Raw genomic sequence first — 27,886 nt, 5'->3', positions numbered from 1 at the left:
ATAATGTCCTCAGCAAAACTTCAGGAATATCTGAATAAGAGGAAATAAGACAACTGCTCTTCTTTTCTTTATTAATGGGTTGAGCTACACAAAGACTTGATAAAAAGTTACATAAAAGGCTCAAGCATCGTCGAGACCCTCAGGCATCACTCTCCTGTCACAACAATGGCCATCCGGTAATACTGGGTAGCAGAAGCTGTGCGCTCTGGGCGCTCAACAATTCAAGTATCTTTTGTTCTAAGTAAACCCAACATGGAATTTCTAACCCAATGGGCTGTTAATGGAAGGACTCTGTCTGTGGCTCCAGATTGACTGTCACATGTCTGAGGGGCCTTTGGGTCAGAGCTGCCATGTGTTCGTGGGTCACATCTCATGGCAAAGTGAGACAGGCCACACTCGGCTCCCAGGTACTCTCCACAGCAAGCAACACGAGGTGGGGTCCAAGTCCTAAGAAAAGCCATCCAAGTGACCCCCGTGTGGCAAAGTACAGGAGAAGCCAGTAGCCAGAGCCCCAGGCTATAGGGGTCGGGAAGATGGCTAAGATTACCTGCTGGAGAGAAAAGTAGCCCTCTAATTGGGGTTGTCAAAATTTTAGGAGGAAATCTGAGAGCACACAGGGGCAAAGGCATGGGGTGGGGAGGTTCAGGAAGGGTGTATTCCAGATGTGAAGGTAGCACTATTCAGGTGGTCTGGAAAACCGGTGGAAACACCAAAATGTCACCAAAGATGAGCCCCATTGGGCTCCTCAGTCACGGAGTAGCATGGCCACCTGATGTTCCGACAGACTCTGCCATGTGGCCATGGAGAGGTACTGTGCTGGGGATGCCCCAGGGCACACTCCATTCTGGCCTATCTGGAAGCCCTCACTGCCATAAAGGTCCACAGTTCTCTAAAACACAGACCTGTCTTTTAAAAGTGTTATTGATCTGTGGGCAACACGAGGTCATGGACAATGAAGGCTGACCCCAGACTCAGCAGCAGGCGGCCTTTCCTTAACCAGTGTCCCCCTTGAAGAACGGAGCTGAGTTGTGGGCTGACTGCAGGAAGGATATTCTGGAAGATGGGGCCAGGTGGGCAGGAGCACTGCTGGGATCAGAAGCAGATGGAACCCCTTTGTCTGGTGACCTTCGTGGCTAAGGAATTCATTCTATGTCAGCCGATCAGCTTCCAATGGGACCCCCCACTCAGTGCAGCCGTGGAGTCACAGGATCCGCAGAGGGCAGGGGGCAGGGGTGTGCTAGAGGTGGCCCGTGCCCGCTAGTTTTCCAGCAGCGGCCGCTGCCCACCACCCCTTCGCCACGGAGCATCTCCGTCCTTACTTCTTCCCCCGATCTTGCTGCCGCCTCCTCGTCTCGTCCGCACACGGGGCTGCTGCGGACTCGGCTCGGAGGAGCATAAGGGCTGGAAAGAGCCTTGTTCTGTTAGTGTTTAAAATGTCCATTAACACTACAGGATCTTGGGACACTCTGAAGTGCTCAATCTGGAACGCTCTTTGTTATCTTTCCTTTTAGGGTCAGACCAAAAAGGCCCCTTTAGACAAATAAAGGAGTTTGATTTCCTCATTAACAAAAGTCCCAATTATTTCATTCTACACAGAATCACTCCTCAGGTGGGCCCCTGGGGCTGGTGATCTTGCTGAGTTAGGAACTCAGCACACTTTCAAAACCAGAGAAGAATCCAGGTGTCTCATGTCCAGTTGGGTGCTCACTTTCCCAGGTTTCTTCCTCCACAGAGTGGCCAGGCCACCTGCTGGGGCTGTTCTAGTTTGCCTAGTGATCTGACTTGTATCACAGGGGAAAGAAGGTCGTTAGCTGTGCTGCCTGGTCTTTCGACCTCCTCTCAGCGGTGCGCTGCTGTTTTTGCTGTCTCTACAAGCACCCTGGCTGGGAAAACCCAGCCTTTGAATCACTCAGAAGCACCCGAGAGGGAAGTGGCATTGTCAGGATGCTGGGGGAGTGTCCCCTTGCAGACATAGGTGTATGGGAGCCATGACATCACCCCAATCCTCCTTTCTCCTTTAAGTATACATTATAGTTAAGATCCGAGAGGTTAAGAAAAGTGTGTGCCAGGAAGGCAAGCGAATCTTAAGTTTGCAAATGCTTCGAGGGGTTTGCTCATTTACTGGGCCTTAAGAAGTAGTAGTCAGTCAGTGGACTCAAAGGGAAAATGGCTTCAGGTCTTGCTGCTGTTTTAGTAATAACAGTATTGGATCGTTTTTGGTTAAGATTCAGCACGAACTCGAGTTTTCTGGATGGCGCCCACATTAGCTCACTGTGACGTGTTGAAACGTACATGTCCATGTCAGTGTGTCTGTATCCGAGAGGCACCAGGCAGCACAGGCCGTGAGAAAGCGTGAAGAGATAGATTCGGGAGAGCCCTCAGAGCACAGAATGGAATCTGCACTATCTGAAAAGTAAACGAACCCCTCTGCAAAGCCAATCAGCTTAATTTATACATTTAAAAAGGATAAGAAAAAACCTTCTTAAAACTGACACGCCTGTGCCAGCCTCTCCGCTCAGCAAAATAAAATTCCATTTCCTAATACCTACACCCTCAAACACAGCAGAACCTTCTGGGTGAATGCATCTCTCTTCTCTCCAGCTTGGAGGCTACGAGTGGGGTGTTCATCCTGAGGCCTCCAGCCACAGTCCTCATTAACTTCCAGGCTCTCGGTCCCTCCACTTCCATGTTGAGCTGAGTTTTGGCACTGCTGGGAAAACTCAGTTAAAAACAACAACAACAACAACAACAACAACAATATTCCAGACATGTTCTCAGAGAGGCCTGCTGAAGACTTAAAGCTCCACCAGTCAGTGGGCACAGACCCCTTTAATAAAATAATAATCACTAAAATAATTTAAAAATCTAAAAAAGACACCCAAGCTCAGACACTTTGGGTTGGAGGCTGGAGCCGGCGGGGAATTGATCATGGCTTGTTTGGTACTTTGTCTGAGGTACACCCTTCAATGTCAAATCAATACTGTGTACTTCAAAGAAACAACGTAGCCACTGAGAGAGACGGGGAGGAACCGGGTTGAATCAAAGCGAGGGGCTTGGGTGCTGCTTCTGTTTAGCGTTGCTTCCCGGTCTCTTACGAGACACGGGAAAGCCTGTGCCCTTTTGGCAAAGCCAGAGCATATCTCCTTCCTGCCCACCCTCCCTTTCTCCCTTCCCGTGCCAGGTCCTCGGGCCAAGGGTCATGGTTAGAAATGGTTTTCAGTGCGGTTAGGCAGTGGAGGGTCCCGAGGGCCGGCCAGTTCACGGTCACTGTGGCCAGGGTCTCAGGCCCGTCACAATATCACGCACTGCAGTTTGTGGGTGCCGGTGGCCCGGTCTCCCCGCCATTTGGTTTTCTTCTTCTTCTTCTGACTCTTTTCCGGAATCTGTTGCCTTTTGAGACAGTGAAAGGCAGAAAAACAAAGTCAGAATGGGCTTAGCTTCTCCCTGCCCCACCTTCCTGTGCACCAGGCGGGCCTGTTCTGGATGCTGCTGGAGGGCTGGCCTGGAGAGTGTCTCTGGGACAAAGAGAGTGGAAGGCAGAGAGGGCAGTGCAAAGCCTGTCCTCCTACTGCTGAGAATTCCTGACATCATGCTGTGGCTACAATTATTTAAATCATAAACTACATTATATGTTATACAGTATTGGCCTCTATTTTTGTGTTTCATATTTTTAAAAAAATGATGGGGGGCGCCTGGGTGGCGCAGTCGGTTAAGCGTCCGACTTCAGCCAGGTCAAGATCTCACGGTCCGTGAGTTCGAGCCCCGCGTCGGGCTCTGGGCTGATGGCTCAGAGCCTGGAGCCTGTTTCCGATTCTGTGTCTCCCTCTCTCTCTGCCCCTCCCCCGTTCGTGCTCTGTCTCTCTCTGTCCCAAAAATAAATAAACGTTGAAAAAAAAAATTAAAAAAAAAAAATGATGGGTCAGCTGAGGACAAAAGCTCTTTACACGTTTTCCGGTAACCATTCCTATGTCTGCAACCTGCCCTTGGAACGACAGGTCCCTAACCAAGACATCACCAGCCCATGGTGTGGCAGCATATCCTAACTGGAGGCCCATGGGAAAATTTTTTCAAGCGTGAAGAAAGTAAGGGCTGTATTATCACAGTCCATGCTGGGGAATGAGGACAAAAGGCGTGCGTGTGTGAGTGCATGCACATGGATGTGTATCCTGGGGGTGCTGAGAGGTAGCAGGTGGGGAGTACTCTGTCAGAGCCCCACGTGTGATTTCGTAGCTTGAGCTCACCAGCACATGGCCTCACACTACGTGCTAGATATTTGAGGGCCACTGGGTAGGCTGTTCTGCATGTTGCAGATTTCGGAAGTGGGCAGATGGGCGACAGGGGAGCAGCCAGGAGGCTGGTTCAGTCCTCTAAGCACAAGGTGGTTAGGGCTTGGACCCTGACCATGCAAAGGAATGCAAGCGAGACCACGGACCAGGATTTCCAATAATATTTGCAGACTGGCAGTGTGTGCAGTCTGGAAAGGGGCTCATGTGCCTCACTTTAGAAATTTGAGCCTAGGAATTAGAACGGTGGTTGTTCAGGTGACATGTGCCAGGGTGCTCTGGGGTCAGGGTGGGAAAGAAGAGACAGACCTGTCAGTGGTGCTGACAGGTGCGGTGGTGTGGGGAGAACCCCAGACAGGGGGAGGGAGCTGCCCTCAGGGAGCCTGAGCTGCAGAGCCTAGGGGAGGCCAGACAGGAGGCTGAGTGAGCACCACCGGCAGGAAGGCTTCTGGATTCCCCCACAGGTAGTAGGAGTGAGGGCAGGTGTGGGAAGGCAGGTGGCAAGGGCAGGGAAAAGAAATGAATGGAGGTACAAGAAATCCAAAGCAGGCCCAGAACTGTGCATCCTGGGCCTTGGAACAAGCGCTGCGTTCCTCCAGCCCTGTGGGTCCCCATCCTGCCGCTGAGGCCCCGCTTCTAGGGAGGCGTGCCATGCTCACCTAATTACCCTCACCAGGTCATGGAAGGCTTTGTCGACGTTGAGAGGTGGGTCCTTGGCACTGGTTTCTATGTACGGAATCTGGAAGGCAAAGCTCGACTTGGTAAAAGTGGCTCGGGGGTCCACCAAGCCCTGTTCCCTAAAATCGCAAAATCTCAGAGGTCCTGAGGAACTGCCTGCCTTTAGACACCCTCCCCCCACCACAGAACCCCAGCTCCAGCAACCTCAAGCCCTTTGGTAGCTTCTTGTTCCTTACGGCTGGAAAATTTTACCAACAGCTTTTCCATTTCCCTCTTGTTCTCTAGTCATAGAGATCTTTAATAGCCCCCCAAAAATAGAAAAGAAGTGATCTTTTTATATACTTGAAGACTAAAGACTGTTTCATTTATCAAACTAAAATAGGATCTGAGGCCATTCTTTTTTTCTTTCTGAGGCCCATTTCTCCACCGTGAAGGGACCTCTGCCTCTTCCTGGGCCCTCTCTAGAGGGGACTGTGGCGGGAAAGGCTGAGGCGAAGCTGGGCCATGGGCAGGACTCTGCACCCTGGTGACCCCTAGCCGGTCTGTGCCTCCCCGCCCCCAGCATCTATGAGTCTGGGAGCTCAGCACAGCACAGTCTGCATCTATGAGTCTGGGAGCTCAGCCATGTTTACAGAAGGCTTGTGCCTGCACGTTTAATACTGAGGGATCATCATCCGCCTGAAAGGCAGTCAGCACATGGAGAGATGTGGCTGCGGTGGCCCCACAGGACAGGTGTTGAGGGCCATGTCTACACTGAGCCTCGGGCCGGTACATGGAGGGGAACGAAGGTTCCATGAGGTCAGGACACAGTCCTGAGCACACCTCTTCCTGTAGCAGGGACCCCACAAAGGCAGGAAGCATTCATGCCCACTCCTCCATCAGTGGAGAGGGTGTGGGGTTTGTACAAAATATACAGGCTTCCCCAGGCCAGAGAGGTAAGCAGCTTGTGACCAGACTGAAGAACTGTGGTAAATTTCACCACTTTTTCCTGGTTACAAAACTAAGGCATTTCATTGTAACACTTTCAAAAAAGAAAAGCCCAGTGAAGAAAATAAAAATGATCAACAGTTCAAGTGCCTGGGTAAGGGGGTGACAGAGTAAGCTGTTACTTTGGAAGAATGTGTTATAAACGACTGCCCAGAACATACCCTAAACTATCTTCACACATTGCTGTGGCTTCAGACAGAGGTCTCGTAGTTGACCCAGACCCCGAGGTCAGGGCACAGGAAGCACGGCTTGCTCAGACTTTAGAAGTAGTCATCCAACAAATCTCTGAACCTCTGAAAACACTGAAAGAAAACTGTCCTCCACTGTAGGTTGTTTGATTGAGACGACTGTGGGCTGTTTCGCCCCCCAGGTCTCAACATCCCTGACCTCACTGAACCCCCCCTTAACCGTCTGCGGTGAGCAAGTATCTCCATTGTGCAGTGGGAGACTGAGCTCAGAGTCTGACACACTTGCCCAAAGCCACACAGAGGCCAGCAGAGAATCAAGGTTTGAAACAGATGCATGTTCCACTTGCTGCCTGGCCTCCCACAGACAAGTAGGGGTGCTGAGGTCATTGGCAGAGCCTCTTCCAAGCATGGCAGGCACCCCTGTTAGCACCTAGAAGCCAGAGACCCGTGGCACCCTGTGAGGCCAGGACAAGGCACTTCTATGTGCACACTGAGAGGGGAAGCGGGAAGGTGCCAGTAGTAGGGCCCGGGACCTAACTGGGACCCCTTCACATCCTGTGACCCTGCCGGCTCAGCAAGTCCATGGATCTGGGGGCCCCAGACCACTGCTGCCTGCTGTTCCCCTGCACCACTCAGAAGTACATCACTTGTAGCATCCCCTAGGTCCTCAGGCACCCCCCTCCTTCTTTCTGGGCGTCTTGCCTCTACCAGTAAAAAAAAAGGCTGATGTGCATTTTCTGGGTTCTTAGAATTCTAGGGTTTCAGGAGCAAGGAGACTCAAACTAAGGGAAACCCTGTAATAAACGGTAGTACGCTCTGACTCAGCCACAGGGCTAAGAAATGCCATCTTCCTGCACAGGGTGGGGCACCGGCTTTGCCAGCTAAAGAGGAACTTGCCTCATGAGCTCTAAAATAGGATGTTATCGAGAGTAGCTCTCAGAGTCACTTGGTCAAATAAGTCACTTGGCTGCAGGAGAAAGACGGCTGAGAGAGGGGAGACCCGGTTCCGGAGGTGCGTTGCTTATCTGCAGAATGGAGCTCCTGCTGCCTGCACAGCACCCTCCCCTCTGCACCCACCCACCCAGCTGCTTGGGAGGGATGCACACAAGGTGAAAGCCCTAAGGAAGCCTCCTCAGGCCAGTGTATGGAGCCCAAGGCTGTGAAACGGAGCCGGCTCCTCAGGCCTGTCTCTGTTCAGAATGTCCTGCTGCTGAACCAGCTCTCCTCTGGAGACTTGAGGGCAGCCCTGTCCTGGTCAATCACTCCCTCCTCCTTGAGGCACCTTCTTCACTTGGCTCTCATGATGCTCTGCTTTGGCCCTCATGTGTCACTGACCACTCAGGTCCTTTTATGGCTTCCTCCTCACTTCCCCACATCACTGGTTGAAATGTCCCAGCCTTGGTCCCTCAGTTTGGGGCCCTTGCCCTACCTACACCCACTCCCTTGGTGTTCATGGCTTCAAATGCCATCTACATGCTGCCGATTGCCAATATTTACCCCAGATGCTATATCTGGCTGCTGACTTGGCATTTCCATCTGATCATCTGCTCAGCTCCGTAAATGACACAGATATGCAAGCAAGCTCCTGTCTTGCACACACTTAATCCTACTGTCTCCTCTGCCCAGCTACTCTCACTCCTGTCTTTTGAAAGTTGCTCACGCCCAAACCACAGGGTCACCTGCCATTCCTTTCTTTTTCTCTCACCCCATATCCAATCTGTGCACAAACCCTGTTGGCTCTCTTAGAGACATGTCCAGAATCCAACCACCTCCTTGTCACTTTCACGAGTCCCACCCTGGGCCATGTTAACCTGTACCTGGATTATTGTGGCAGCCTCTAACTCGTTTCCCTGCTCCCACGATTGGCCCCTACCAACCCTACTCAACACAGCCACCAGAGAGAAGCTGTCCAGCCATAAGCCAGACCTCATCACTCATCACTCAAAGCCCTCCAGTGGTTTCCCGTCTCCCTCTGAGTAAAAGCCCATAAAGCCTTAAACCCCTTCTCTGACCTGACCTCCCGCTACCCACCCCTCCCACTCCTGCTCCAGCTGGCCTTGCCGATCCTCAACCTCCCACCTCAGGGTCTTTGCATTGATTATTCCCTCAGCTGGAACGTTCTTTCCCCAGAGGTCTGTGGGGCTTACTCCCCCACCTCCTGTAAGTCTTTGCTGAAATGCACCCTCCCTAGCAAGGCTTTCCCTGACTACCCTATTTGGAAAAGCATCCTCCTCCACCTCACATTCCTGACCCCCTTCCCTGATTTACTTTTTTCCATAGTACATGTCACCTTCCAACACACTGTAATTTGCTTTGTTTATTATCTTCTCTTGTCACTAGACGTAAGAACCATAAAGCAAGGGGTTTTGTTTCCCAGGGCCTAGAATACAGTTAAGTGAACATGTGAATGAACACAGAAGGCAGAGACAAGCAGAAGTAACTTGCAGTGAGCCCCCTTCCTCTACTCACACAGCTGGGCCCACCAGGCAGGGGGAAGGGGCAACCTTGCAGCAGACCTCCCAGCAGGCAGAGTGGACTTCTATGTAACTGACCAAGGAGGCCAGGGGCCTGGGCTGTGCCTGTGGGGGGGAGGGGTGGGACGAAGCCCAGTGACCCCTCCCCAGCACATCCAGAGGGCAAAGGGGCATCACAATGAACTGAGAAAAAGAAAACAAAGATGTCTGCTGATATTCACGGAGTGGCCTGGGCAAACCTCAGCATGACCAGCCGTAAGATGGGCATAACGATACCTACCTCAACATGCAGCTATGAGGCCTAAATTCTCTCCCGGCATAATACCTGTCATAGAACGGGGCTCGGTGAACTGCAGCTCGTCTGATGATTCTGAGCATAATCAGGCGGCTGGCTCAGAGAACAGGACAGAAGCCAATCCCTGCACAGCCCAACGATGAATCTGCTGAGTTGAAGGCCAGGAGGTGGCCTGAACGCCACAGCTCACAGGCCACTGTGAAGGCCCTTGGTCCCCGCATCAGAGCCCCTTATGACTGAAGAGAGTGCTTTCTCTCTGGTCTGCTATTTTGTTTCACAACATATCCCTTATCACATATGCCCTCTACCCACTACCCAGGAGCCCCGAGATACCACAGGGGTGATGGGCATGGTCTTGTATACATCCCTGACCATCCAACACACACACACACACACGCATACACACACACACACACACACACACACACACACACACACGCACACACATACAAAACCTACATTGTGTTTGGTCGCCATTTCTTTTCCTTGTTCCCTGGTGATTTTCCTCAAATGCATCAGATCGACCTTGTTGGCCACGAGGATCATCGGAAATGACTCTCTGGGAAATAAAGGAACAGCAGCTCATGAAGTTTCATGACTCTCACGCCTGGTGATGGGAACACAGCTGCACCTCAGGCATAGTGCAGCCCATATTGCCTCCCTGGTTGCCCTGGGGTCGACTCAAGAGTCCTTCTCTCCACGTCTCTAGGCAGGGGAAGGGGGGCTCAGGACTGCTGGTTTGGAGGCTTGCTGCAGGGAGAGGAAAAGGGTTTTCCTGGGAAGCTCCTGGCTCAGCACCATCAGTGAGGGCCCTGACAGACTGCTGTGCGGGGGAGGGCTGGCTACCCAGACCTGCTCCCTTCCATCTCCTGGCCACACTGATGCACCAGCCATCCAGGGCAGCTGTGGCCATCAGCAGTGGCTCAGGAAGAGCACCAGGGCCAGCGTTTGGTACACAGCTGGCATTCAATAAATGGCAGCTGCAAAATCAAGATGGCTCCCAGGAGAGGAAGAGTAGGATCACAAGGCATGTCTACCTTAAAGATTTTCATTGACTTGGGGCACCTGGATGGCTCAGTCGGTTAAGTGTCTGACTTTGGCTCAGGTCATGATCTCGCGGTCTGTGAGTTCGAGCCCCGTTGTTGGGCTCTGTGCTGACTGCTCAGAGCCTGGAGCCTCCTTCAGATTCTGTGTCTCCTTCTCTCTCTCTGCCCCCACCCCTCCACTCTCTGTCTCTCTCTCTCAAAAATAAATAAACATTAAAAAAAATAATAAATAAAGATCCTCATTGACGTATGTGGCCATATTGCCGCCTGAAGGTGAAAGAAATGTCAGTCTTGCAGCATTTTCAACATCATTGGGCATTTTCATTTTTAAAAATTTAGAATTTCACAGGTAAAAAATACTACTTTATTATTTTTCTTGCATTTCTTGGGTTAGACAAAAGGCTGAATATTTTCCCATATCAGAGTCATTTATGTTTTCTCTTTTGAAATTCCTACAGTCAGGAGCTTAACCCACATTTAGGTCTCAGAGCTTTATGTGTATATGTGAGTGTGTGTGAGTGTGTATCCCTTTCCCTGGAAAAGTTACTAATACTTTGCCTTTGGAGTTGGTGTGAACTAGACTTTTCTGAATTTACTGAGATTTGTTCAAAGCTTGCTTATTTCCTATTCATTTGTCCTTTTACTCTCTTTGCATTGCCTCTTTAAGAGCCAATTAACTGAAAACACCAGTTAGGCTGAAAAGAAACTACAAATTATTTAATTACTCCATATAATGCTAAGGAAAAAACCAGCCTTTAATTAGGTGCTTGTAAATCCCACAGTCAAATGTGATTTAGCCAATTACAATGCATACGGGAGAGAAAATTTACTTTTTCTTTGAACATGATAAAATTTGGTTAAATTGGGGGCATCAGTGGGGACAGTTTAGGAGAGATGGGAAGGGGCTGACTTAAGGCTTGAAAGCTGTTTGGCCCCATGGAAAGAACTGGGGTAGGAGCCCAAGGGACCAATGTCTGAATTCACCTCTGCCCCTCTGTGCCTCAGTGAGAGAGACTGAGACAGACACAGCCTGCTCTGAGCCAGAGGCTGGGAGGTCCTGGCCCAGCTGCCCTTACCTGTCCTTGACGCGCAGGATGAGCTGGTGGAAGCGGTCCACGTGCTCGAAGCTGGCCTTGTCTGTCACCGAGTAGACGATGAGGAAGCCGTCCCCTGTGCGCATGTACTGCTCCCGCATGGCGCTGAACTCCTCCTGCCCGGCTGTGTCCAGAACTGGAGTGGGATGAGGCCACTCAGAGGCTGTCACCCCCCACTGTGGAGCCCTCCTGGCCTGCAGACCCCCATGCTGCCACTGCCATCCCCAGGGTGGCTCCAGACAAGCTGTCCCTACGAGAGGCTGCATGAGCTCCCTGGGCTGAGGTGTAAGGGACCCAGCAGGGCCTCAGACACTTCAAAGTATGAGGCTCTAAGAGACTCATTTGTGGACCTGCTGATTCCAACCTACTGTGCTCCCTGGGCCTTAACAGCCTGTCTACAGAAAAACCTCACAAAGTCCATGATCAACTCTGCTACACAACCCCTCTGGGGTCCCCACACCTGGGCTTGGATCCTGCTGCAGCCCTTACAGACTGATTCCTGGGGAAGTTACCTGACTCTCTGAACCCCCTTTCCTCTTTTGTAAAATAGACACAACGCTTCCACCTTGTAGCTCCTTGGGAGGAGAGCCCAGGACATGCGCTGGGGAAGCCCTGAAGAGGCCATCCCAGGTCAGGAAGGGTCCTCAGTTCCGGTGTGGACAGACAGCAGGCAGGCCATGGGGAAGGAGAGGCCTCTGAGAGCCAGGATCACTTGCCCCTAGGATGGGGCTGTCACAGGGGTGACGGGAAGGGAAGCTGGGGAAGGAAACAAGAATGGCTGGGGAGACGGAGCAGGGCACCATCTCGGCAAAGGGTCTCTCCCCAACCCATCCATCCCCTCTCCTTCCCTCCACCCTATGGACTTCTCAAGCCAATTCCCCTCCAGCTTCCTTGCTGCTGAGTTAAATACGCACCCCCAGGCTGTTTCAGAGGGGTTCTCCTCTGAGATGCACAGGCCTGACCCCCTTAGGCCTCCTGAAGCCCCTCAGCATCCCGCAAGTCTCTGCTCACCATCCGGCCTCTCCCATTTCCTAGCTCACTCTACTCTCAGACCCACCTGCCCTCTCCCTGGAGGCAGTGGAGTAGGTAGTTATAGATTTTGGAGCCAGATTCTGGGCTGAGTCTGATTCTTCATTCCTAGAGTGTGATTCAGGGCAAGCTCACTTCTCTGAGCCTTCGTTTCCTCAAATGGGGATGCTAAGTGTTGTTTTAAGTTAAAATATTTAGACCCTTGGAGCAACGCCTGCCACAAAGAAGCTCTGGAGGAGTGTCTGTTTCGAGCTTGTCTTCCTCACCTGGGGTGCCATCCCCCAACCATCCCTCCTCTCTTGCTCCCCTTGCCTTGGCCAGCTGACTCTGACTCACTGCATTCTTGTGCCTGAGCCTCCAGGACTCTCCCCACTCCTGTATAGCCCCTTCATGGCATACTGTTCTTGCTGCCCATTTCATAGGCCCCACCTGGACTGTCACCTCCCAGAGGCAGGGGCCTGGTCTATTCGGAACCTGGCACAAACAGAACTCAAATAGTAGCTGAATGAGTAAATGAATGTGAAGTCTACTCAATTTTGTTCATTCATTCACTGAAGAAATATTGGAAAGCCTACGATGTGCCAGGCAGTGTTGTAGGCACTGTAGATGCAACATCAATGAGGCAAAATCTTTGCTCTCCTGGGACTCATAATCTAGTGGGGAGACTGGCAAACAACTGAATGGGTAATATAACATCTGGTGGGGATGAGTACATACTGTGAAGATCAATATAGCCAGCTGAAGGTAATTGATGGGAGTTGGTGTAATTTTGGGTAGGGATCGAGGACACTAAATAAATCCCATCAACAAAACAGATGAAAATGTCACAGGTTTGGCTGAAGGGATGAGAAGGCCCAACATTCAGTTGGTATGTAATTAATGTATTCACAGATTTTGAAGGTGTGTATTATCCAAAACAAAAACTAGAGATCTAGGGGTGCCTGGGTGGCTCAGTCGGTTAAGCGTCCAACTTTGGCTCAGGTCATGATCTTGTGGTTTGTGGGTTCCAGCCCCACATTGGGCTCTGTGCTGACAACGTGGAGCCTGGAGCCTTCTTCAGATTCTTTGCCTCCCTCTCTCTCTGCTCCTCCCCTGCTCCCACTTTGTCTCTCCCTCAAAATGAATAAACATTAAAAAAAAATTAAAAAAAAAAAACTAGAGATCTAGGATAAGTGAAAAAATATGTGCAGAATTTTGAAACCCCAATTTAATAGGGAGCTGAAAATCGAAATGGACCCTCTGGAAAGGAAAAATGGTCGTTTCACACACTGATTGCCGTAGAAGTAATATTATATCCATGCTTTCTAACAGAATTCTTGGAGGAAATACTTCAGCAAAGTGAAAAATAGGTCCATGAAAGAATATAAATAATGATAAGCAAGGACTACAGCAAAACATGAGTTAAGTTTAAATAAACATCATTTTAGGATTTGAAGTAAATTAATGACAGTTTAGAACTAAAATCTATGATGATCCATCTGTGAGAGGCGGGGCTGGGGAAAAGTAAGCTACTACTAAATTTCTTGCCTCATTTGGGAATAGACTAAAGATAATAATTACATCCAGATGTTAACAGAAAAATATAATCACACACACACACCAACACATGTCTGTACATAGAATAACCACTAGACATAAAACTCAAAAGTTCCTAATCATCAGAAGGAAAAAAGCCCAACAGAACAAAGTAAATGGGACCAATCCAACAAAAGGCAAGAATAAACTACACAAAAATATGAAAGCTAAAAAAGGAGACATGAAAGAAGATGGCAGACGTAATTCTAACTATGCCTAACAATAGTAAATGCAAATGGATTAAGCCCACCTATTAAGGCAGACACCCAATACAATCCACTTGTCTACTACTGCAAAAGACACATATAAACCAAAATGACACAGGAAAGATGAAAAATGAAGGGATAAAAAAGGATATGCCAGCGCCATGCATCCACAAAACAGGATTCAAGGCCAATGCACTGGACAGGACAAATCAGGGTATTTATAATGGGAAAAAGTACAAGCATCAAGGAGTGCCAAAGTCATGAATCATAAGCACATAAGAATGTTGCCTAAGATACATATGTACAAAAACCTGATTTTTAAATACAGTAGGTATTGGCAAATCTCATGATCATTGTGAGAGAACTGAACAGGCGTCAATGGGCACATGAAAAGATGCTCCACATCACTCATCATCAGGGAAATACAAATCAAAACCACCATGAAATACCACCTCACACCTGTCGGAATGGCTAAAATTAACAACACGAGAAACAACAGGTGTTGGCGAGGATGCAGAGAAAGGGGAACCCTCTTGCACTGTTGGTGGGAATGAACCGGTGCAGCCACTCTGGAAAACAGTATGGAGCTTCCTCAAAAAGTTAAAAATAGAACTAAGGGGGCGTCTGTGTGTCTCACTGGGTTAAGCGTCCTACTCTTGATTTCAGCCCAGGTCATGATCTTATAATTTTTGAGATGGAGCCCCACACTGGGCTTCATGCTAACAGTGCAGAGCCTGCTTGGGATTCTCTCTCTCTTCTCTCTCTCCATCTCTCCCATGCATTCTCCCTCCCTCTCACTCTCTCTCTCAAAATAAATAAACAAACTTAAAAAAAAAAGAACTACCCTAAGACCTAGCAATTGCACCACTAAGTATTTACCCGAAAGATACAAAAATACAGATTCAAAGGGGTACATGCACCCTGATGTTTATAGCAGCATTATCAATAATATCCAAATTATGGAAAGGGCCCAAATGTCCTTCGATTGATGAATTGATAAAGAAGATGTGGTGTGTATATATATATATATATACGATGGAATATTACTCAGCCTAAAAAGAATGAAATCTTGCCATTTCCAACAACGTGGATGGAGCTAGAGTGTATTACGCCAAGTGAAATAAATCAGAGAAAGACAAATACCATATGATTTCACTCATATGTGGAATTTGAGAAACTCAACAGATGAACATAGGGGAAGGGAAGGAAAAATAAGAAAAACAGAGGGAGGCAAACCATAAGAGACTCTTAAATACAGAGAACAAATTGAGAGTTGCTGGAGGGGAGTGGGGCGGGGGATGGGCTAGATGGGTGATGGGCACTAAGTAGGCACTTGTTGGGATGAGCACTGGGTGTTATACTTAAGTGACGAATCACTAAATTCTACTCTTGAAGCCAATATGACACGATATGTTAACTAACTAGAATTTAAATAAAAATCTGGAAAAAAAAGAACTGAACAGGCCTGTCTTAGAGACAGATCACCTGGCCCCTCAAAAGTAATGATCTCAATAATGCCAAATTTAAAAACATCATCTGAGAGAACAAACTTTACACTCAAACAGTAAATAAGCATTTTCAAACACAGGAAATTGTCACAAAAATTGGCCATATATTAAGCCATCAATAAAAATTTCAACAAATTTCTGAAAGCAGATGTCATATGCAGCTATCTTTTTGTCTAACGCAAAACTATCAGAAATTAACAGCAACACATATGTAAAAGAAACTATCCACTTCAAAGTTTAAAGAGTGATACTGCTCAAAAATGCTCTAGTTAAAGAGAAAAGCAAAGTATAAGTTACAAACGATTTAGAATTGAATGACAATAAACAACAATAAAACCCCTGGTTTGAGGCCAAAGTGGTACTCAGAGGAAAATTATAGCTTTAAATGCACTTCCAAAAACAAGAGACTGAAAATTAACTAAGCATTTAAATGAAGGGGCTAGGAAAAGAAAAATAAAACCAAAGAGAGAAGAAATCATCAATGAAAGTAGAAATTAAGAAAATGAGAGGAAGTAAAAGTAGTAGATATCTAAAAATCAAAATCTGATTCTTTGAAAAGACCAATTAAAGAAAAAAAAGCCTTTAGCGATTCTTATCAGACAAAAAAAAAAAAAAGAAAAAAGAAAAGAAAAAAGACTAATAAGCCTTTGGATTGAGGAAAGGCCTAGATCTAGATATATATTTAATTATGAAAGAAAACTATATGCAGTTTTATAGCAATAAATTTTCAATTCTTGATGAAATGGACAATTTAAGGAAAATATAAATGAACAAAACTGGTTCAAGAAAATATATAAAATCTGAATAGGCCAATAATTATCCATGAAATTAAAGAGACAAATCTCCCCCATGAATGGCACAAAGCTCTTTTTATTAGGGACAAACTGTTCCAGAGCCCAGAAAATAAAGAACTTTCCAGCTCATGGAAACAGCCTAGCATAGTCCTAATCACAAACCGGACAGGGATGGCACATGGTTGTGTGGTAACGTCCAGGCCTGCCCCACCTTTGGGGAACAGGAGCAGCCTGCACATGGGACTCTAAGAGGTGCATTCAGTCAGTCATCCATTTGCCAATTACTTCTTGAGCACCTACGCAGTGCCATCTGCTCTGCTTGGTACTTCAGGTGGTTAAAAAGAAAGCTGCATCTCACTATCAAGGTACTTACAGGCTAGCTGGGCTGACACTTGAAGAAAAATAATACAGGACAGAAAGTGATACATACTATTGGAGATCTAGGGAAGGGGCGGGGGGGGGTCCCTTCAGCTTGGAGGGATAATGGAAGGTTTTAGCCAAGAAGGGATACTTATTCTGCCCTTAAAAGAACAGCATTTGACATAAAAAAGATAGGGCCTGGGGAAGGCCTTCCAGGCAGAGAATCAGCATGGGCAACGGCCTGAAGGCTAGGAAGAAAAGAGTCATGGGGAGGCTGGTGTGCAGGCATAAAAGGTCTGTGATGGGAGAGAGGTCGAGGAGACCAGAGGCTGTGCCCCTTGGATGCTACACTAAAATGTTTGAACTCAGTGGGTGCTGGGGAGCTACCGAAGGTTCAGAGAGGGGAGAGATGTAGTGAGAGGGTAAGTCTGGCAGCCAAAGAGGGAGGGGACTGGAGAGGGAAGCTGTGAAGAGGTGAAGGAGGGACCAGGGCAGAGGCAACCAGGGTGTCAGCGAAGGCAGGTGTGTTTGAAGTGGAGAGAAAAAAATGAATGGGCAGACAATGAAGACACAGAACATAGAGAATGGGGGCCAAGGGGAAAGAGGAGAGTGGAGGGCACCTTGGAAATTCTAAACCTTAGGGCCCCAGAAGGGCAGACGCAACCAGGAAGGAGCAGATGGGGGCTGAGCTGGGCCTGGTCTGGTTTGGGCTTCATCCCTCCCCTCCACACACATACACCTGGAAGGGGCACAGGCCCCTTGTCAGTAGCTCTGCCTCCAAAAGAGGCTGAAGATGATGGGCAGCTATGCATTTCAGAAATTATGATTCAGCCTGCATTTCCCATGCCTGATGTCATGAAGGTAGGAGGATTCCAGAGAAAGTATTAGTCACTGTGGGAAAAGAGGTGTTTTGCCAATGTGTGTGTGTGTGTGTGTGTGTGTGTGTGTGTGTGTGTGTGCATGTGTGTGCATGCGTGTGTGTGAGAGAGAGACAGACAGAGACAGAGACACAGGCACCCAGGGCAGAAGGAGGGAGAAGAGATAAAGATTCTGGAGACAGAGAGGGTCAGCGCTGTGTACCTCTGTCTGCTTTGCCCCAGTCTTCCCATCCAGAGGATAATGGGGCCAGCAGTGTGGCTGAGGAGGGTTTAAGTGGAAACCCCAGGGCTGTTCTTAGATCTTGTGAATTTCAGAATCCAAGTCCCACGTGTGGGTATGGCATGGGGCCTCCCACCCCCGCAGGTGGGCAGTCAGCATGTGAGGGCACCAGCTTGGGTCCCAGCTGAGCCTTCCTCCTTCTCCCTCCTCATCTCCCTCCCACTCTTCCTCTTCCTTCTTCTCTTCTTCCTCTTCTTCCTCCTCCAGGGCTTTCAGTGGGAGGCACACCCTGCCATGGGCTCAGGGCTCTGACCTTGGCGGCAGCCCAGGGTACAGTCTGAGCTCTTTGGCTGACAAGAGTCCTTCCCACCATGTTCCTACTGGCAGAAGGCACTTTGCTGGGGTTTTATGCACACACGCCCTCTGGGTCCTCTTCATGGCCTAGTACAAATGCAGACACTGAGGCCCAGAATGTTAAAGGGATCTGCTCAAGGCTGCATACTGGGAAGGAGGCCACTCCAACTTCCCCAAGACCCAGCTGTCCCTACTCATCCAGTCTTTTATCTTCAACCAGAGGGTGTGGGTCTGGCCACCCAGAACCCGCCGGGTTGTGTCTCAATTACAAGCCTTTGCACAAGGCTTGCACAAATGAACCAGAATACCCTCTCCGCCAGCTACCCCAGCCATCCCGCCGCGTGGCTGCAGTCTGCCTCCTCTCCTGAGAGCCCAAGCCTCTGACCTGTGTCTTTGAACCCTTCCTGTTGGGTTATGGGTTCCGTGGGTCTCTCCTAGTCAGTGCCTCCAGGCCTGGCTCAGCTCCCCACCACGGCGGGGGCGGGGGGGGGGGCAGGGAACTCCAGAGGGCGAGTGGGAGGGGAGCCTGGCTTTCATTTCCCTGGGTGTCTCAAAAGCTTCAGCACCCAATGCAGGTCCAAAAAAATACTTACAGAATGACTAGACAGATCACATGCATGCCATAGGAAATGCAGTTACTGTGTTCGATCAGCCCGGGCCAGCTTTAAGGGAAATCACTAAGAAGTGACTTTTTAACTTGTGTAACGCACCCTTCATGGTGAAGTAAGGGTTCTGGAATATAAAACAACAGAGATGATGATTTCTAGAGATAATACGCCTCCAAGGACCATGCCTGCTGTTCTCTACCTTTCTCTAATCCACAGACCCGTAGTGGGAGGCAGGAGTGATCATGCCCATTTCACACGGGAGTCAGGTGGGGAAGCCTGTGCCCTTCCCAGGAGAAGACTCCAATAAATACATGCCACCTAGTTGAGCATCAGTAGGGATGAGGGCTCTTTACTATGTTACTTGTGTTCCCCTTTCTGGGTAAGGGTATACATGGAGTGGGCTGAGTGTCGGGCAGAAGGGCTGGACCCATGCACCACGCACTGTTCCCAGAAAAAGGGCCGCTTTCTTCTCTAAAGTGCTGGCAGGGTGTGGAAAGCCAGGCCACTTGGGACTCTCTAAGGGGGAGGGGGCAAGATCCTGCAGCACATACGGCTGGCTCCCTGGTGATGCGGAAGCTTCCCTCTGGCAGTGGCCCCAACCTCAACTCACTGACTTAAGGATGACAGGACAGAAGTGCTGGCCACCAGCCTTAGGGGACAACTGCTCGAGAGGCCACACTATGGCAGCTGGGGGAACGGGAAGAAGCCCTGGAATACATTTTCATGGGGTCCCTAAATTCCCTGACCCTGGAGAACATATTGCATGTGTGGGTGTACATTCTCTCAGGGAGATGGTCTATGGTTTTGTGGAATTCTTAGAAGAGCTGGGAACACCTCTACCCCAAACAAATAACCTCTCTCAGGGAAAGAAGGGGGCAGCAGGGGGGTGGGTCTCAGCTGTGTAACCAGGAACATCCCAGGGACAGATGGTAGCAGGGCAGGGGGGTGCTGGTAATGGAGAGGAACAGGGAGGCAAAACGTTGGCCTACAACCCCATTTCTTCCTCACAACCACTCACAACTAGTGGGGGGGGGGGGTGGGCAACATTTTATAGGTGAAGAAATGAAGCAGGGCAAGGCGGTGACCTGCCCAGGTTCCCACTGCTGGCGAGCAGGAGAGGCACGATTTGAACACCAGACCATCTGGAGCCAAGCCTTGCTCTGCTGCTGGCACCAGCCTGTCTTTGACCGGGCAGCCAGCAATGTCTGCAGGGCCTGTGAAGAGGCACAGGTCTACACGGAGGAGGCGAGGACAGAGCACCGAGGTCTGCCGAGACGGAAGACACCATCCCACCTGCTTACCCCCAACCTTCCACCTACCTCACACCTGCCCCTGGGTGGCCACGCATAGCTGGGAGGAGAGAACTCAGAGCCGTGCTCCTTGCTCCCTTTAAAGTCCTAGCACCGACTTCCGGGGCCCTTAAAGCACCCAACAAATCTAAACGTGTCCCCATCCAGTCTTCTCCTACTCCTGGGCCACAGCTTCCCACGGCCTCCTCTCCTCCAATCTCCACCCCCAGCTGAGTGAAACAGGTGTGAAACAGAGATCATCAGCTAAATTCCACAAGCTTCCAAATCAACCCACCTCACAGACCGAGGAAGCCTCGCACACTGCGGGGGAGGCAAACGCAGCCACTGCAGAAAATGGTTTAGCATTTCCTTGAAAAGTGAAACATGGAGTTACCACAGGACCCAGCCAGTCCATGCCAGGGACACACCCGAGAGAAGTGAAAACATATCTACACAAAAACTCGCACACGAATGTCTGAAGCAGCACTATCCATTGAAGCCCCAGAGTGGAGACAACCCGAATGGCCAGCAATGGATCAGTGGATAAAGAAAATGTGATGCATATCCATACACTAGAATAAATACTATTCGCACATAAAAAGGAACGAAATTCTGATACAAGCTCCAACAGGATGCACCTTAAAAACAGCACCTTGAGTGAAAGAGCCTAGTCACTTTCTAAGTGAAAGGCTACTTAGAGTATGGTGCCATTTATATGAAATGTCCAGCATAGGCTGATCTGTAAAGACAGAAAGTCCGTCAGTGGTTTCAGGGACTGGGGGAGGTGGTGGGGGAGAATGGGGAATGACTGGTTAATGGAGTGAGCTTTCTAGGGGGAGGTGGTGGAAATGTTCAACAATCAGTGGTGATCCAAGTGATTGCTGATTTGTGAATCAGTCAGCAGTTGTGACTGCACAACTGTATATCTATACTATTTAAAGGAGGGAGTTTTCCATGGAGTTACATCTCAATTAAAAAATGTATGAGGGACCCCCTCTCTTTTTCTCTGAAACACACACTCCCATTGTCTTCTTACTACGGGGATGACCTGGCCCTGCTCCTGTCCAAGCCCATCCCCTCCAAATGGACACTGGATCCTGTCCTCTTCCACCTATACAAGGGCACTGCTGCTATTGTTGTCTCCTGCATCATCCATTTCTTTCTCTAGTGGTTCATTTCTACCACAATGTAAACATACTTTAATTTCTCTCACCTTAAAAAAAAATTAAAGTCAAAAAAATTACAAGTAAAAACCCTGCCCCTTGACCTCACATCTCCTTCTGGCTGCTGTCCATTTCTCTGTTCCTCTTTACAGCCACACCCCTTGACTTGTCTGTTCTCATTGCCTGCTCATCCTCTCCTCCACTCTCTCTTGAACCCACTATGATCAGACTTTCATTCCTGACCACTCTATCAAAATTGATCTAGTCAAGTCACCAATGACTTTCATGTCACTGAATCCAGTTGGCACTTCTCAGTCCTCAACCCACTGGGCCACCTGCTGACATCTGACATTAATCTGGCTCATGCACTCAGGCCAGTAGGTGATGGTTCCCTCCTTTTTGAAGAGCCTTGGGACATCGCTCTCTCCGGTTCTTCTCCTACTGCAGTGACTGGTCCTGTTCTGTCCCTTTATCTCTCTACCCTCTAAATGCTGGTGGGTCCCCACACTCAGTCCCCCACATTCACTTCGTTGGCCACCTCTCATCTCACGGCTTTACATGTCTACTCCAAAATTTCCATCTCCAGCCTATACATCTCCCCTTACTCTAGATTCAGACATCCGGCTGCCTGCATGACTTCTATCTGTATATGAGAAAGGCATCTCAGATTTAACATGTCCAAAATTAAACTCTTGATTTCCCCCCAAACTTGCTTTTCACCAGTCTTCCTAATCTTGATAAACCTAACCATTCTACCAGCATGCAGGCCAAAGGCTTTCTCTCTCTACCCCCACCCCATGCCATATACTCCATCTACAAATGCTGTTGTTTCCTCCTCCAAAATACAACAGGAAGCTAAGCTAACTCCTTCTCACTACCGCCTTCAGCGGTGCCCTAGTCCAAAATCGTCACATGACTTTTAAGAGCAATCAACATGAAGTTCTGAAATCAGGGCAAAAGCGTAAATTAACTGCAGGGGTATAGGATCTGTCAACAATGTAAGAGGAAACCCACCTGAGGTTTAGGGTACAAACCCCAGGACTGAATCCTGGCTCTGCTGTGACTTTGAAGGGGGAGGGGCATACATTGCATACACACTGTCATCACACAGCCTTGTTGAGCTGACTCGAGGTCACTGCCTGATGGGGTGAACCTCAGCTCCCAGGCCGGCTAGTGGGCTAAGCTGACACAGGGCAAGAATAAGATCTTTTGCTTCGGGGTCAGAGGAATGGGGCTCTAATGAGCTGTGTGACCTTGGACATGTTATTTCCCCTCTCTGAATCTTGGTTCCCTCCGCCTGCAGGGGCCTGACCGATCGGAGGACGGCTGGACAGGTGCTGGAGCAGGAGGTCTGGGTCCCCAGGGACACAGGACAGCAACAGCAGCAGTTTCCCAATGTTATGGAAGTATTTCACTACTTTATCAACTAGTATGGCAGTACTGGTGGGTACTGGCTAAGGAGCAGCTGTGCTCACCGGCATGGTGGAGACATTAAACTCAATTTAGCAGAACTGTTGCGAAGATGAAATAAAACAATCCGTGCAAAGTCCTTAACACAGGCTCTGGCCTTCCAGAAAAGTCTGGTCAGGAGTAACTGCTCCCACTGCAGTGAAGCAGAAGGAGCCACTGTGAAAGAGGGTTTGGCTTCAGTGCACCAGGAGGCACTGCCCTGAGCTCCTTGGAGATCAGTAAGCCCCACGTTACTGGAAGCATTCAAGCAGTGATGGCTGGCGGAACCAGAATAAAGAGTCAGGCAGAGGCCTGCAGGGCTGGATTTCATAATCTGAGGCCACGTTCCCTCATAAAGAAAAAGAGGGAAATTCCTCCCACATCACTGCCAGCAGGAAAGGAGGAGGATGGGTGGAAAGGTGGAACGACAGGCCAGCTCTGGCTGTACCCCACTTTTAGTTGGGGGGCCACGGGGCGGTGCTTACTCTGAAGCTCTAGCTCAGAAAAATACACTCAATGAATGTTCCTTTTCCTCTCGCTGCCCTTCCAATGTCCTCCTTCCCTCCTCCTCCCCAGAAAGAATGTGGATTCAAGTGTTCAGGGAAAAGCCAGGTCCAGGCTGCTCCGAGAAGACAACAGCACTTGTGTCTGAGGTTTGGGCAGAAGCCAGGGTGGAAACATCCCAGCTTCTGAGGGTGCAGGAGAAGGGCTGGAGCTTTCACTCTGCAAAGACCAAACTGTCAATGGGGACACAGGGGGCCAGGGCGGCTGCAGAGCTGGGCCCGGGAGCCCACAGTGGGAAGAGGTGTCGGGAGAGTTAGGGCCGCTGCTGCTCTCCGTTGGTGGAAGAAAGATGCAAGGCTGGGAAGAGGGTGGGACTGGGAACCGTACAGGTGAGCAGCCCAGCGACACCCATCCCTGTTGTAGGTAGGATTGCGGAGGATGCGGTCAATACCCTTCCCTGCAGGGCCAAGGTTTAGGCGCAAACAGGACAGGAAGGGGGATGTGCTCAGCAGAGTTAAGACGCCCTGGGTCTGCTCTGCCTCTAGCTTGACTTAGGCAAGTCACTTCTCCGTCTGCAGCAGTTTCCTTAGGTATATAGTGAGGGGGTGATACCATAGAGTTCAGGAGCCTGCCAGCCCCAGCCTAACAGAAAAAAATAGGCTCACAAGAACTCCAAGACAAAACAACTGGAAGCACGGACTGGAACAGATATCTGTACGCTCGTGTGCACAGCAGCATTATTCACAAGAGCCATGAAGTGGAAAGAGTCCCAGGGTCCGCTGCTGCACAAATGGGTAAACAAAATGTGGTATATACATACGGTGGGATATCATTCAGTCTTAAAAGACATGAAATCCTGACACATGTTACAACATGGGTGGATGGACCTCGAAGACATTGCGCTAAGTTAAATAAGCCAGTCACAAAGGAACCAGTGCTGTATGAGTCCACATACATATATGAGGTACTCAGAGTAGTCAAATTCAAAGAGACAGGATGTAGAACGGTGCTTCCAGGGGCCGGGGGAAAGGGAGTAGGAGTTATTGTTTGCTGGGTGCAGAGTGTCAGTTGGACATGAGTAAGTCTGCGGAGGGATGGTGGCGACGGCCGCACAATAACATGCATGGACTTAAGGCCACAGACCTATACACTTAAAAACAGTTACAATGTTAAGATTTATGTCTATTTCACCACAATAAAATCATACGTACATACAGATGTGCATACACACATACATACATACAAAACCTCAAGGCTCTGCCCAAGGCTTGGTTCTTCCTGATTCATGAAACCTGAGAACTGGGATATGGTGAGTCCTGTAGTTGAAAGCCAGGGTGAGGGGGGGACCAAAGTCAAGGACCAGGAGAGAAGGCTGGAGAGCCGGGAGAGGTGGGCACAGCAGAGAGGTGGGCACCGGGAAGTGAGGAGACGTTCCCAGAACTGGGCTGTAACAATGACATGACAGGTGAGGTCAGGGTCCCACAGGGCCTGTGCGAAAGAACCCAGAGCAGACTTGCTCCAAAGCCTAGTAGTCCTAGACACTGGGGACCCCAGCTGCTGGCCCCTGAGGTCAGCTGTCTCCTGTGTCTTAGATTCTGGGAGAACCAGGGCAATGAGGTCCCTTGAAAGAGAGCAAGAAACAAGTCTGTAAGTAAGCAGAAGCCTCTGAGAATCCTGTGTGGCAACCAGAGAAGGCTTTTTGAGCAAGCCTGGGAAGAACAGTTGGCCATCTGAAGGGCCTTGGGCAAGTTGTAAGCGGGACAGGCGAATACGTCTGTTGATCCTGATAATCCAGGCCACGTTCCCCTCTTCCCAGGACTTCAATGTCCATTCCCAGAGGCCCAGGGATCAGCTTGTGAGGTGGGAGAGGATTTTCCCACCCAATCAGACTAACAGAGAATCCAGGAGACAAAGGGAGTTCAAGCCATTGCTAGCTGTGTGAATCTTGCTGTGCTTTATTTTTAGGGAAATAACAGTAGCTAGCACAGTACTGTTGTATTAAAACAGAGCGTATGCAACGTGCTTGGCATGAAGTTTGCACATAGTAATTGCTCAGTAAAGATCATTACTGCCCTCATAATTATCCCCCTCCTCCTCCTCATCAAGCTGCCATGTTTTTGCTCTTTTTGAATTTGGAAGAAGAGCAAACCCCAGAATTCAGAGCCCTTGGAAGGCTTCCCAGGCTTAGCACTGCGCCCCCCCAGGATGGTATGGCCTCCAGGGAAGCAGGATGCCCGAGGAAAGTCCTGATCATCCCAGGGCTGCAATCCACTCCAGAGGAATCTAGCCTCAGAAGGGGTCAGAATTATACTCAAGCGTAAATATAACCAGTCTTTGATTGAAACTCCCAAAACATGGGACAGGCATCTTTTTAAATGCCAGACTAATTAATATTTAAAAGGTATGTTTTAAGCCTTTCTTTTCTTTTAACATTTATTCAGTTTTGAGAGACAGACAGTGAGTGGGGGAGGGGCAGAGGGTGAGGGAGACACAGAATCCAAAGCAGGCTCCAGGCTCTGAGCTGTCAGCACAGAGTCTGATGCGGGGCTTGAACTCACAAACCATGAGATCATGACCTGAGCTGAAGTCAGCTGCTTAACCAACGGAGCCACCCAGGTGCCCTGACCTGCCTTTCTTTTCTTAATACAAGACTTAACTCAGTGGAGAAATGTAGCAATCTAGCATCTGTGCCTGAGGATGCCCTGGGTGGGCAATGCCCTGAATTAGGCTGGGTTCAGGGGGCAGGTTGAGAGGCACAGCATCCCAGGGGAGCCCAGGAGATTCAGAACACAAGCTTTGCAAATTTGTGCTTATAAAGTAGTGCTGTGGCATGCTTCCCTTTTCCCTGCTGCTGAAATAATAAATATTTTTATTGTGATAATAAACATTATCACAAAATCTTCCTAAAAATCACCCTTGGAAACTTTTTTTCCCCTCAGAAACGAATCTAATACCCAAAGTTACTTTAAGAAAAAGTTAGAGAAGTCAATACGGCTGTATAGAGAACTAATATTCATTAAGTCCCAATTATGCACCAGGCAATGATGTTGCTCTCTTACATGTATTATGCCATGTTTTTCGGGATGTTTTCTGTGGAAATAGTCCAGAATGATGTGCTAACAGCGGTCCTTTGGGAAACCCTAAGGACAACCTATCCTACCACTACATTTCCAATATTATGTTTGTATATTGAAGATTCTCTTAAGTCCCACAGTAAAGAAACTGCTTACAGTTCTTTAACTCCGTATATCCCAAAATGCGGCATGTAGTCGAATGGGTGACGCATGAGATGATTTTTAGCAGGTGCATAAATGTAAGTTTTAACTTTTAGTGGTTATAGATATTCATTATATAACACAGCTAGCACTTCACACCTATGACTGCACATATACTGTTCAGGACTTAGTCATACATTCATTTCACACACATTTACTGAGGACGTACGATGAGCCAAGCAGTCGTCTAGACACCGAGAATATAGCAGTAAATAAAGTCTCCGCTCTCAAAAATTTATATTTTTTCGGGAAGCAATAAAAACTCAAGTAAATATAGGGAGCAAATATATGTTTACCAGTAAAAGGTAGAATAAAGAAAAAGAGTTAACAAGGAGACAGAATGACAGGGGTGGGGTGGCTGCTGGTACAGATGGTTTGGTCAGGGAAGACTTCTTAGGTAAACTTAACATTTGAGTGGAGACCTACACAAAGGTGAGAATGTATTGCTGAAGGAAGAACGTTCTAGACAGAATACCAAATGCAGAGTCCCAGAGGCGGGAATGTGCTTGGTTCCTGGGGAACGATTCAGTTTCAGGACTACAGCCAAAGCCCTGAAGGATGGTGGTTTTTAAAACTATGATATAATTCAAATACCATAATATTCGCCCTTCCTAAGAAAAAAAATTTTTAACGTTTATTCATTTTTGAAAGGCACAGAGTGAGTGGGGGAGGGGCAGAGAGAGGGAGACACAGAATCCCAAGCAGGCTCCAGGCGCCGAGCTGTCAGCACAGAGCCCGAGGCGGGGCTCGAACTCACCGACGGTGAGATCGTGACCTGAGCCGAAGTTGGACGCTTAACCGACTGAGCCACCCAGGTGCCCCTCGCCCTTCTTAAAGTACACATTTCAGTATACACACAAAGCTGTCACATTTTTTTTTTTTAAGTGGTGATTCAGGGGGTGCCTGGGTGGCTCAGTCAGTTAATCATCCAACTCTTGGTTTGGCTCAGGTCATGATCTCATGGTTTGTGAGTTCGAGACCCACATCAGGCTCTGTGCTGACAGCATGGAGCCTGCTTGGGATCCTCCCTCTCCCTTTCTCTGCCCCTCCCCTGCTTGCATTTGCTTGCTCTCTCTCTCTCTCTCTCTCTCTCTCTCTCTCTCTAAATCAATAAATAAACTTTAAAAATTAAAAAAAAATTTTTAAATAAAGTGATGATTTGGTTCTGGTTCCAGCCAAGATGGAGCAACAAGGACCAGATTTATCGTCTCACTTGAAACAACCAAACACCAAACAACACAACAGACATTCATAGAACGTTCCACCCAACAACGGCAGAATACTCATTCTTTTCATGTGCACATGGAACATTTACCAGAGAGAACATACCCTGGGTCATAAAATAAGCCTCTGTAAGTGTTAAATAATTTAAATCATATATTTTATGTTCTCTGACACAGTGAAATTAAAATAGAAACCAGTAACAGAAGGATCTCTGGAAAATTCCTAAATACTTGAAAGCTAAATATTTCTAAATAACCAATGGGTCAAAGAAAATCTCAGAAGGGAAATAGGAAAGTATTCTGAACAGAATGAAAATGAAAACACAGTGTATTAGAATGTGTGGGATGCTGCTAACCAAGTAGTTTGGGGGAATTTATAGCACCAAATGAAGATCTTGGAAAAGAA

The 27,886-nt window shown here is 48.7% G+C and overlaps 1 protein-coding gene across 5 annotated transcripts in view; it reads right to left on the bottom strand.

The window, feature by feature from the left end:
• Window positions 1–52: 52 nt before the first annotated feature.
• Window positions 53–27,886, bottom strand: part of MRAS (muscle RAS oncogene homolog) — a 55,254-nt gene continuing 27,420 nt past the window's right edge. For 3 of the 5 annotated variants that reach the window (XM_040480287.1, XM_040480286.1, XM_040480288.1), the window contains 4 exons: window positions 11,028–11,181; window positions 9,365–9,464; window positions 4,943–5,022; window positions 53–3,390 (listed from right to left, as the gene is read on the bottom strand). In XM_040480287.1, the coding sequence (XP_040336221.1) occupies window positions 3,291–3,390; window positions 4,943–5,022; window positions 9,365–9,464; window positions 11,028–11,181 (434 nt within the window). In that variant the 3' untranslated portion in view covers window positions 53–3,290. Of the gene's footprint in view, window positions 3,391–4,942; window positions 5,023–9,364; window positions 9,465–11,027; window positions 11,182–11,610; window positions 11,802–18,562; window positions 18,702–27,886 lie in introns of all 5 variants that reach the window. The other 2 variants (XM_040480290.1, XM_040480289.1) reach the window with 2 other exon arrangements.

This window comes from Herpailurus yagouaroundi, unplaced genomic scaffold, assembly GCF_014898765.1.
Source record: "Herpailurus yagouaroundi ecotype Mexico unplaced genomic scaffold, PumYag 159, whole genome shotgun sequence".
NCBI lineage: Eukaryota > Metazoa > Chordata > Mammalia > Carnivora > Felidae > Herpailurus > Herpailurus yagouaroundi.
Note: the sequence above shows the minus strand (reverse complement) of the source record. Positions and strands in the feature narration are given on the sequence as shown.